General features: G+C 40.3%; 1 protein-coding gene across 2 annotated transcripts in view; it reads right to left on the reverse strand.

The window, feature by feature from the left end:
• ABLIM2 (actin binding LIM protein family member 2) overlaps nt 1-12,852 on the reverse strand; it is a 208,588-nt gene that overhangs the window by 35,523 nt on the left and 160,213 nt on the right. For both annotated transcript variants that reach the window (XM_067558866.1, XM_067558867.1), the window contains 4 exons: nt 8,177-8,278; nt 7,508-7,561; nt 2,130-2,179; nt 1,332-1,473 (listed from right to left, as the gene is read on the reverse strand). In XM_067558866.1, coding sequence (XP_067414967.1) covers nt 1,332-1,473; nt 2,130-2,179; nt 7,508-7,561; nt 8,177-8,278 — 348 coding nt within the window. The remainder of the gene's footprint in view (nt 1-1,331; nt 1,474-2,129; nt 2,180-7,507; nt 7,562-8,176; nt 8,279-12,852) is intronic.

The raw sequence follows: 12,852 nt of genomic DNA on the forward strand, positions 1-12,852 counted from the left end.
GGAAAGGAATTATTTAGGACAGCATGGGAGGTAGACTAGGAGTAATTGGATAAAAATAAGGAATGGAATAAAAGAGGGTGAATATCAGGAAAAATAACCTTCAAAACCAGAACCATTTAGTTCTTAAATGGCCTGCTAAGACACATGGTGGAAACCCTCACTTGGAACCCTGAAAATGACATTCGGCAAAGCCTTTAAAAATGTACCTAAGGAACAATCTTGCATCAGTAGGAGGTGGCCATATAACTCATAGAGTCTTTTCCTTCTCTGACTTCTGTGGTTGTGTACCGTGTGTGTGACATTAGAAAATATAAGATAAATAGGTAAGTGGAAGCAGAATGATAATCCCCTGGACAAACCTGTGACACTGGCATGTTGCTCATATTTTTATATATATATTTATGGGAGAGGTTTTTGCCTCAAAAGATTTTCAGATAAGGGCTAGTATCTTAAAACATGTACAGATACGCACCACATCAACACCATCAGTTGGCCTTCTCATGTTGCATATGTCTACACTATTCATTTGTATAGTCTATGCTCATTTCTGCCAATTGCTTTTGGATGTGAGGAGTTTGTGGCATTCAGAGACAATTTCACATGCACAAGGGATTTGTGAAACATTCCCTGTGTGGGAAATGTCTGATGGTATTTGAGAAGGGAAATCCTCTTGGTTTGGTTCAGTAAGATCATCAGATCCAAAACTACTTGTTTTTTTCACCTTGGTTCACCCTAGAGACAGATTCTGCTACATTAGTTTTTTCCCCTTTCTTGTATAGCTGAGCCATAATTTCCTTAATATAAAGATGATAGAACCAGCTATCCTATTACCACAGAATTGGCACGTTACCTTTGCTGCCAGATGTGCCTTGCTCTGGGATGAAAGCTTTTGGAAAATTTGCTTCCCCAAACTGTTTACCCCGGTTGACCCATATCTCTAGCATGGTGTCACAGGCGGCACTCTCTTAGGGTTGCTGTTCAAAGGTATTTTCCTCTAAGGTTATCTATCTATTTTGTGATGCATGTACTAAGAGCAAAATTTAGGTTCCTTTATTCCTGATGACTATGTCTTTGTATTCCCTCACTTCCTGTCAAGTTAAATGAAGAGAATGTGGAGAACACGTTCAGTACTGACAGCTGGTGAGTGCAAATGGGCTGGAGAGCAGCACTTCAAAACAATGATTCACTGGCTGTTCCAGTTTACAAATATGGAGCATTTGGGTGGAGTCCCAAGGCAAAGAATGAAAATGTGCAGAGAATCCTACGGCATGGCTGTCTCAGTCAAGTCACGACCCCACATCCACGACTAAGTGTGTAAAGTAAATACTTACTTGAATACGTGGTGGTTGCATTCTCTTGCATTTGCTCGAGATGTCCTCTGTCAGTTCCAGGACTGTGTGATAGTGATTGAGTATCCAAATCTGGAGAATTAGTTCTGGTGTCCCCCTTCAGAATCAGCCAACTGGTCTTTAGCTGAACAGAACAGAACTTAACCTTAATCTTTGGATTTATTCCTGCAAATTCACCCATATGGGAATTCTCTCTGATTAATTTTTATTTATAGGTAATTTTGTACCAATCATTCACTCTGTAACAAAAGTGGAAAACAGATCATGTGCATTGCATCATGGGACTGTCTATTAGATGTTCTAGTTACAGACACGTCACAGCCAGTTGGCTGAGAATGAGTTTCCTGTTATTACTCTGTCCCCGTTTCAGAACAGGTGCATTCTTAAAAATTAAACTACTAATGCCCACAAGTGAACCAATGCTACTTTATTGCTTTTCCTTATTTTAAAATAAAAAACCAACAACAACCTCCACTGAATCACCCATGAACATGCCTAGACTGAGTAAATGCATGAACTCATTGCATTAGATCAATTCTCCCTACGTTTTGCCACCCTTATTTGTTTCATCACTTGTAAAATTTAGATGGTAAGCTTTTTGGGGGAGGCGCAATGCCTTTCCATAGCTTCTGTGAATGACCAAACACACATTTGCTGCTATTAAATAACTAGAATAATGACCAATAAAAATAAAATATCTAAAAAAATAAAAAGATCTTAAAATAGTACCCTTGAGAAACACTAACACACGACATGTTTCTCCTGCATTTTGGACATTACCTTCCTATTGTCCTGATCAAAACTTCCATCCTCCCCGTCTGATCTTCTTACTGTTAGAATATAAAATTAATTGTAAGAGTTAAAACAGCATCATGTCTTTTTCCTCCATTTTGACTGTGATCATATTGCAGGTTTCTAAAAAGCATAAAATAATCCATGCAAAAAAAAGGTATGAGAAGTTGAAAGTGTACTGGTATGATATCATCGACTCATTTAAAGTCATTATGAAATTATTTAAATGATACAATGCTGTAAATACACAGTATATGCATAAAACCTACTCTTCCTGGCATTTTAATGTACCCTCTTTAGGGAAGATACTACTTCCTGGGGCTTGACTGGAGGGAAAAACACAACTTAGGGCAGACTACACTAGACAGTGCAGTAATGCACTGCATTTGCGCTGCTGTAAGCTCTGTAATGTAGCTGCTCTAAGCTGACGGGGAAGAACTCTCCCGGTGACTTAACTACTCCAGTCCCTGTGAATGGCGATAGCTGTATCGGTGGGAAAGGCTCTCCCGTAGACATAGCACCGTCCACATCGGCACTCACATCGGTGAAACTTATGTTGCTCAGGGCAGGGGGGTGATTTATTCATCCCCTGAGTGACATAATTATGCCAACATAGGATGTAGTATAGACAGAGCCTTAGAGACAGGCTGTGACTCAGCCTAACACAGGTGCTCAGGGGAGCAAGCCACTCCTTTATCCTGTGTTGCCATGTTAATGGTAGTTCGGGTATAGCAGATTTTACTCACCTGGTCCTCATTCCTCTCCCCACCGCAGGTAGGCAAGGAGGGTATAGAAAACAGATCCGCCCCGTCAAAATGTCAGCCAGCAAAGCTAAACCACTGCAGTAAGGTGGGGGGGGGGGGGGAGGGAGGAGGAGGGAGAGGAAGCTGTCCCTCTACAAAGGACGGTAGAAAATCACTTCACCATCAGAAGCAGAGTCACATTCTGAGTCAGAATTCCTTCCCCAGACTCCTCCTGAGCTATGTGTTACCCCGACACAGGGCAGAGAGGAAACTCTCAATCCAGCCCTTAATGATCAAGACCATGGCATTAGAAAGAGCAGGGTCTATATAACGGTTGTGATTACCAACACCACTGCAGAAAAAGACAACCAAAGTGCAGAGTGTGTTTTCTGAATGTATCTATTTGCTGAAGAATTGTCTGTTGAAAATATTTTGCTGACACTAACTTGCCATAATGCAGTACTTTGTACTGAGTTACCAAGTCGGATGAGGAAAAAAAAATCTTCTCATTAAAAGGTCCCCATGTTCTCCTCTCCCCCTGCTTTTCTGGTTATGTCACGTCCTTTATTTCCAGATGGGTACTGATGTAGCTGTAAATGATACTGATCTGCACCCCAAAACGGATTTCATAACCAGCAGATTTTGTAGACATACACATGCCAAACTGCATATAACAACTTACCAAATTATAGGCTTGTGAGACTCAAGAGTTTTAAAAAATTGATGGATGTGCCTTTTTAAAGGTGTCATAATGGTCACAGCTACGTGGCAACAACTTGTCCCTCCCTAGTCTCTGGCTGCTCACCCAGCATGTCTGCAGGTAGTGTATATGGCTTCTGCCTGCACCTGGTATTAGCACTTAGGTGCTACCTCTCTGCATCCCCTATTCCCCCTTATATAGACAAAATTTAGACCTATGTTGTATTTGTATGTAGAGGAGTAAAACTCCTATCCCCAAAAGTTGGAAATGGTGAACATTATATTGTCCCTTGCACACAGCAGAAGGCAAGTGGAAAAGAACTTTGAAGACAGTTCTTGTCGCGTACACCTTGTACACAATAGGTTGCAGGGCTGCTACTAGCTGGTCAGGCTTCTGTACCAGGTATGGACTGGCCACAGAGCTTCCTTCTTAGAGAGATACACACCAGATGCACTTCACTATGAGATCTTTTAATGTACGGCAAGGTCTCAGTGAGGTTAGCTTACATGAGGTACATTGCACAGAGCACTAGCGGCTGAACAGTATAATACTGTTTAGCATTCAATTACTGCACCCGTTTCCTGGAGGTGTTTAATGAACTTTTTGTCAAGATTAATGCTATGTGAAATGCTAACAGAAAACAGAAGGAACTTAATCTTACAGTATATTTTAACAGCAAATTGTCCACACATTTTAACCTGAACCTTGAATACAGAGCTCAAAATATTCAAACGTAGGATCTGATGCTGCTTGGAACTCCAGTGGGCAGACCCCTGCCTGCATGTGCTGGGAGTTCAATCCAAGTCAATAGGGCAATGCACGAATGCCAGGGTCTGCCCATGACACACTTCTTGAATCTTAGGCACCTAAATCTATATTAAAGCACCTACATCAAAGTGAACGGATTTGTAGAGGGGCTGAACCTTGGCTTCTGTGGAAATTAGGATACTCAGCCCCTCTGAAAATCAGGCCCTTTTAAGTCAAGTTCAACCATTTGAGCTCTCTTTTTGAACTGGTGAAGGTCAAACTCTTTTTAAAGGTTTAACAGCGAATCAAATGTTTTGAAAATATGATGCTAAAAAGAAAAAAGCAATGCCATCCTCCCTTGCTTTCCCATCCAAATTCACAGCCTGAAATCAGGCATGTGACATTTTTCCACCACATTTTCATTCTGAATCTAAGAGTTTATAATAGAAACACAGAGGCTCTTAGCCACAGCAGATCTGCTGGGTACTGCTGTAATTGAGACTTTTCAAAGTCAAATGTTTTGGAAGAGTTTCTTGCGCTTTTTGTGTTAGAGAACATTTTCGTGCCTGTTTGTTCAAACTTGGTTTCTTCAACAAAAGAATGTTCTCTGGCTCCAACTCTTGAAAGTCCTAGTTCAATGCCCCTTTAGCTTAAGAAGCTGAATCATCAGTTGCTAATGTGTTCGTTTTTTAGCAAAAAGATTTATACAACTTCTGCTGGGAGTTCTTCTAGAACAAAAGGTTGTTTCCATTAGTCTCTACATAGAAATGGATACTCCATCACTCTCAGTTTTTGTTTTGATTTAGAATAAATTAGTAGGTGGACTCCTTTAGAAACCCAGCCAGTCTCCATTTTCTACACTCCCTTTCAGAACCTTGTTTATATATAAAACAAAGATTAAAACACATCTCCTCAGGGTACCACAGAGATGTCTGACTGATATCAACAGATAGGACCTCTCACTCCAAGGTACATCAGGAATAACTTCATTGAAGTCAGTATAGTTATACTAGTATAAAACTGACAAAGGGGTGAATATGACCCTTGCTTGTATATGTCAGCATGAAGGCTGACAAAGAAAACATAAGGCCATGAAGAAAAACTCCCTTCTTCAGAGTCATCTTGGCAAACCAGAGGCAGCTATAAAATAATTAAGGATGACATGTTCATGGAACGGATGTTAGGGCCAGATCCTCAGCTGTGTAAATCAATGTTCTACTGAAGCTATGCTGATTTACACCAGCTGAGGATTTGGCTTTGTGTTTTACTTGTGATTTTCCCAAAACTCACTCTAATAATTCAGGCTTTTTTGCCTTGTCAGTAGCTTCTTGCTTTGTTTGACTATTTATTACAAATGATTTGTAGCTCTGCAGAAGAGGAGAAATTAAAGGCTTTAGAGAGACTTTAATGTTTGCTATTTATCCTAAAGCCAAGTGCTCAAATAAATGGATTTCATCTCATTGACACTGAAGTGACCTTGGTATCTGCAATGAAGATATTGTGAGCTGAAAACATCTGTCAAAGTCCAAATGATAAAGCATATTAAAGCACCACTGGAGCTTGCTTTGTTCGGAAGCTTAACCAGAATAGTCTAAGAGGTTATTTAAATGTCAATGATTTAAACTTGTTTGTGCAATTACCTAGCATCAAACATTTCAATTATGGAGAATGTGTGCATGCTGACTCATTGTACTCAATCTCAGTTTGACTGATAAAGGTAACAGTGCTAATGCAATACACCTAGACTTCTGTAAGACATTTGACTTTGTGCCACACAATCTTTTGATTAAAAAACTAAAATGATACAAAATGAACACGACACACATTAAATGGACTAAAACCTGGCTAACTGATAGGTATTTAAGTGTAACTGTAAGTGGGAAATCATCATCCGGCAGGCTTATTTCTAGTTGGTTCTCACAAGATGGCTCTTGGCCCTACACTACCATTTTTATAAATGACCTGGAAGAAAAGAATAAAATCATCACTGATAAAGTTCGCAAACACCACAAAGATTGGGAGAGTGATAAATAAAGAAGAAAACAGGTCACAGATTCAGAGAGATCTGGATCGCTTGATAAACTGGGTGCAAGCAAATAATACGCATTTTAATATGGCTAATGGTAAATGTATGCGTCTAGGAACAAAGAATGTAGGCTATGCTTACAGTATGGGGGAAGCAGTCTCTGTCTATGGAACATCAAAAATAAAAGAATAGCAGAAGAATACAAACTGCATTCTTCCCAGCCTAAAAAAATCATTTTTGTGGTACTTAACTAGGTGTACTTAGATAAGAGACAGGTTATTTGTGAACTGTAAAATACTGAGACAGTTAGGTGCATCTTGAATTTTCAGAAGCTGATAGCTGGATTTCACTTAAAAACATTTACAACTTCTATACATCTTGAATCAAACACTGGCTGCTATTTTTAGCAGTTTTTCATGATGTTATCTGGTTCCAGTATGAAATTTTCTCTTTTGCTGTTTTATTGGAAGCATGCATGCTTCATACAATTCTTTTTTAAAGTCATGTATTGTGTCAGATTACTCTGTGCCTCAAAAACATTCTCTGTATGGTTCTGTTGTTTAGGGACTTAGATGCCAATCCTGCAACTTTGTTTGCCCAGGCATTTCCAATTGCATGGTGCAGATCAGAAGCCATCTTTGTTAAAAAGGAATTTGTCCTGAATTTGTCCTAGTTAAAGAATTGTTCTGATATTATGACAAAGTAAAAAAATCTTGCAGATGAAAGATGGATATTCAATATGCACCACATATCAATTAACTTAAAAGTTTATTTTTTGCTGTAACGTCGAAGCAAAAATTATCTTAAAATTTAGCTAGTCCACAGGATCGCCTGAAAGTAGGACAGCAATGTACTATATTTAACATATTATTGTGAAATTCTGAAAATAGGAAAATTGCTTTAAGATCAGTATTGGCTTTAAATTAATAATGCACAGCGAGACATCACTATTCCAGCCACTTACTGAGTCTTCAGACTTCACGTTATGCAGAGAGTTATCAATTTTCTGTTACTTAATTCTTTTCAGATAACAGAGATTCTGGCATAATTAAATGAGACCACGATAGCACAACTAATTCAGCAGTAAATATGCATTTCCTTAACAAGGGCATGCGTAGAAAATACTGCAGCAGAGAAAAGCAGACTGTACCATGCTGTCTGTAGATAGGGGGTTTCCTATAGATGTTATCTTTTACGCCAGTGTCTGAGAAAGAGGAAAGAAAAAGGAAAGAACAAAAGAGTAAGCAAATAGTTTAGACCATGCTTCTTCTGTTTATTCAAAATTAAAAAAGAAACTTGAGCAGAGACTATTCATTCATTTTAATGTGTAGTAACTGCTATTACAATACAATACAGTGCAACACTTATCAGCACTCACTTAAAACATTCTGGGCTGCATGGCTGCCCAAATTTTTCCATCAATCCTAAAGGGATATATTAATATGGCTTCTTAACCAGCAGTTCATTTAGTAGATGGATACTTAAAAAGTTCAGTCTAATAGCGTATCTGTAAATTCAACAAGCAACCAGCAGTAGCATTTAAAGGCAACTACATCTATTAGGCTTAATATAAAATAAAGTTATCTTTGGGCTTCTCCTAGTACAAACTTCTTTATACATAGAAAAATATGAAGAGTGTAACTCATTCACTCCTGAGATCATGTTTATCAGTTAACTTATTTTCACTCTTCAGAAGAAATAAGTTCTTTTGTTATTGTTGTTCTACAGTTCATAAAGCAATGCAAAATCCACAGACAATTTAGAAGAGAATGAACACATGCCACAATTGAAGATTAAAAGCTGAGCAGTGAATGCCTACCTGGAATATGGAAATGTCTAGGAGCCTGCTGATAGGCAGAAGGCGAAGATTTGCTGTCTGAATACATGGATAAGCTTGGAGTGCTCCGACCACTTTCACTGCCTCCAAGGGGAAGAGCAAAGAAAGCAGATAAAAGAAAAAAAAAATGGAAAGCAAAGTAGAGTACTTCAAGCATAAAAAGCTTACTCAAAATGACTTGTTAATCCAACATTTTTAAATAAATTCTGTATAAAACCTCAGTTTGCTTATTGGCACCATGTCTGGTTTCTGATGTGACCCTCTTAGCAAAGGCTATATCGTACAGTGGTTCAAACGCTAAACAGATCTAGGAACTGGCATTTGCAATGGAGTTTGCTATATCAGCAATAACGCATACTTGATGGATAACATCAGGTATAAGCACTAGCCTTGCTGCTCTGCTTTGAAATCTAAACTTCCTTCTCACAATGTGATGCTGTTAAAAAAATAAATAAATAAAAAAGAGTAAAAACCTCCAGGAATCTGTAGGTTCTTTTTTCAAAATGCTCTTTCATAGTCAAAACTGAGCAAATATATAAAGAGAATTTTAGCAAAGTTTAATGTTAAGGCATTATATTATAGCCACCCTTAAAACCATTAGTGAAATCATTCAGTTGTGTTTAAATTACTTCAAAGCAAGGCTGCATCAAAAACCAGATGTTACAGCCAAGGCATGTCTTATTGGATATATAAATTACAAAACAGACTGCTGTTGAGATCTTGTACTATGTTTATTTTAACTCCTCCTCCTCCTCCCCGATAACTGTCCCCAATATTTTAGGTATATGCAAACAGGGTTGGATTATCAAGTCACGGATCTATAATGCCATAGCCAGCTTGGCAGCATTTAAAGGTACATTATTTTTACTATTGAGTAAACTATAGATCTGTACCCATTTATACCCTTATTTTGTCAAATACTCTTCAAACCCCATTTATTTCCTGTCAGCTAATCCTCAGAGCGCACTCTATGGCATTATAATGCTGCTTGGCAAACAAAAAAAATAAAGCTCCACTTTTTTGGGCCTTGTAAAATCCAGTCCTCGTGTAGCACTCTTAAGCAACTGGAAGCGAAACATGGTATTTTTACAAAACACAGAGCTGCTGACGATTTGCAGTAACCATTTCAGAGTGGATGGAGTGCAGAATTAATGGATATTAATGATGAAGGTAGAGCAGTTCTTTTGAAGAAAGGACAGCAGCTCAGACCAAAGCTTTAGATGTATAACTGAGCATTGCCATGTGGGAGAGAGGTGTTTTATGGGTAATTTTGGGTTAGTAGAAACCATGCCCATAGCAAAGGTGAAAAATCTGGTAAATGGGGATGGAGCGGGAGAGAGCTAACAATTCACAAGTTTAGTACCCGCTGTTGGGGAGTACTGAGAGACATTAAATATAGTCCCAGAGAATGTCATGTAGTCCATCATTTTAACCATGGGCCCAGCGTTGATGGGAATATTTCCATTGACCTTAATAGGAGCAGGAGAAGAGCCCCATGAGAACAGAGAAGAGTTCTGTGAATCTCATGAATATTCCTGCTAATTAATCCATTTTTATTGTGGAACTGTTACTTTCCTAGACAGTGCAGAATTAAATGAAGATAACTAAAATTACAAAACAATTAAGAATCATTGCCATTGTCTATTTCAACAGTTCCCAACCTGGGGGGCGGGACCCCCTTGGGGGGCACCAAAGATTACAGGGGGTCCATGTACAGGGGGTCCAGGCTTCAGTAATATTAAGGTCATTGAGCCCCCCGAACTCCACACTAGGTGCAGCAGCCTTAAGCTCTGCACCAGCTGGAGTGGAGGAGCAGCCCCCCAAGGGAGCAGCCAGCCAGAGTGGAGCTCAGGAGGAGCCCCACCCCCCAGCCCCACCATGGCCGGGCGCCTGGCTGGAGAGGAGCAGCCTCACACCGGTGGAGGCCTGGAGCAGCCCCGGCCAACCCACCAAAGCCCGCCTTCATTACTCTCAGTCCATGAGAGACAGGAAGAGGCAGGGCCACACGGGGCATGCAGTGGCGGCTGCATCAGGGAAGACTTAGTTTCTCACTCAGGTAAGAGTAATTTATTATGTCATTTAGTGTTGTTATTATTGTAATTACATGCATTGTGGCAAGGGCGACCTGTTCTGCCCTTTTGTGGGTCCTGCGCCCTCTTCAGCTATGCCAGCAATATGCCTGGGTGGGAGCAGGGACCCTGTGTGGAGTATTCTCAAAACTGCTCAGTTCGTGACTTACTCCCTTCCCTGCTCGTGGGCCGCTTCCTGGAACCGGGTGGGGAGGCATTCTCCCTCAGGCCTGTGTGCCTTGGATCCCTGGCCATGCCCAGACAGGCACCCCCCCCTTGTCTTTTGTACCTTTCGGGGTTGTGGTAGCAACAGTGTTTGCTCCAAGCCCCATCGCATAGCTTCTCCTCTTAATTCCCTTCCAGCTGCCCATCTGCCTGCCTGACAGGGAAGCTTTTAACAGCTGGGGCAAGCTCCTTGATTGGCCTCAGCTGGCCTAATTGCCCTGGAGTAGCCCCAGCTGGATCACTCAGGGAACAGGGATTTGTTGATCCTGGGGCTAATATAGATACCCTCCACTACTCTCCTGTAGCCATCAGGTCTGGCCCTGTCACAGCGTTTACAGGGGTTATATGTGTTTATGGCTGGTAGAGGGGGGCATGTTTTACCTAGTGTTAACTAGTGGGGCTTTCACTCAGAAAGGTTGGGAACCATTGTTTGGTAGCAATGACTTGATCAGACTGTTTGTAATAATTTAAAAAAAAATTATTCTGCATAGGTTAGAAACCAAAATTGGAACAGCATTAGTTGATATTCTCTAAGTGTTACCAAGAACCAAGGGCTTGATTGTGGGGTTACTACAAGCCCTGAGTAAGGGACAACATGTCAACATGCTGCCATAGGAGCAAACTAGGAACTGAATTGTAACTGACAGAGTCATAATTTGGCCTCTGGTTCCCATGTTGCTCCAGGGAGAAAGCCAGATGTGCCAGCCAACCTATGTAGTAGAGGGGGAGTAGTAGTCCTGTAGAAACATCTCTCCCTTTATACTGTACTACACAATGTAGGTAGCAAGGGAGTGTCTTATACTCCTTTACCTCCTTGCAATGGGTGTGTGGGAGAAATCCCAGCCTCACACTAAATAATCAGGGAGCATGGATGGGAAGAAGCTGCTTCCTGGTTAAGGTCGATGCATCCCTTTGTAATCCCAGTTATTACCTTCCCTGGAAAGTCACATAACATCTCATCCCAGAGTAGAGTTTTCCTGGGAAGTTTGCTAAAATATCAGAAAGGGCATTTTAAAGTTCCGGTATTTTCAAAATATGCCTGTCCTTTGCTTGCTCAAAATTACTGAGTCACTAAACATTTATATTAGGGTATAGAAGGCATGGTCCTTAACACATCACAAACTTTAGGCACTTAAAATAGTCTATGCAGATAATAGCCTCACCAGACAGGACAGGGGCCTCATAGTGCTGGAAATCATTTAAACACAAGACAGAAATCCTCTGGAGCAGGGGTTATTTTCCTGTTGTGTTCAAGGGATCTGAAGGAAGCATGGAGCAGGAGGAGAATATTTGGGAAGAGAGGACAGAGGCAGGGAATGCAAACATGGAATTGAAGGCTGCAATTCTGCCAACTGTGCGGGATCCACCTATGTGGAACAGTTTGTAAGATCAGGGTCTAAATTTCCACTAAAAGGAAGGAAGGAAGCAAGATAGTCTTGGGACCCATTACACCAAGACAAGCTGATCAACCATTTAAATTATTAAAATTATGCCAAATATTTGCCACTGATTCTGAGACCTGGAGGTGTAGCGAGATTTTGCATTTTACATGCCAAATTATGAATATTTAGCAATAAAGCAAAGTGAAGATAAAAGTAAAAGATCCACACAGTCACATTATCTAGCTAGATAATAAAACCCTTAGATGCTACAAAGTTATCTCTTGCCAAAGGTTTCCTTGAGTAAAAACTTCACGTCTGGTCTCATAGAATATACAACTACTGGAGAGAGTAGTTTTATAAAGTTTTGGTTTGGTTCTCTGCCATTATCAGGGTGAAAAAATAGAATCATGAACTCTTTCCTGGATTTCATTTTATTTTATTTGGAAAGAATCCTGAAAGGTTTACTTTGAACTTAAGTACCAACCACAGAAACATACTCATGTCTCTCAGCTCTTAAGAAGACACGCTGTCCTTTTAACCTTGTATGTTTGCAGTGTACTGACCAGACTTCAAAATATTGTCCCCTCTCATACCATTCCATGGCTGATCAGGAAGAACATACTGTGTCTTTTGTACCTCCTCATTCTCAGCAGCATGCTGCTTACTGTCAATCTTTTACCTTCCAATCTAGCCATTCACACTGTGGAATTTTATTTCTGTCTAAGAGGATGGGGAATTGGACAAGAATTTTGCAGATTCATGACGCAGCTAGAAAGCTGCTGTAAGGGTTGTAAGCCTGAAAATCCTTCTTGCCCTGGAATTCTACAACATGCACAGTCACCACTGGCATGGAGATTCCAGAGATTACTTCTGAAATTGGGTCATTTCACAGGTCCATATGTTAAGCACATGAACTTGGCTTTTATTTGAAGTCTTGAGAATTGCAATGATTCTTTCCAAGTTTTTGAAGCCAGTGAGCTTT

This window comes from Emydura macquarii, unplaced genomic scaffold, assembly GCF_026122565.2.
Source record: "Emydura macquarii macquarii isolate MOO-44397 ecotype Brisbane River unplaced genomic scaffold, CSIRO-AGI_Emac_v2 contig_2199, whole genome shotgun sequence".
In the NCBI taxonomy this organism is placed as follows: Eukaryota; Metazoa; Chordata; order Testudines; family Chelidae; genus Emydura; species Emydura macquarii.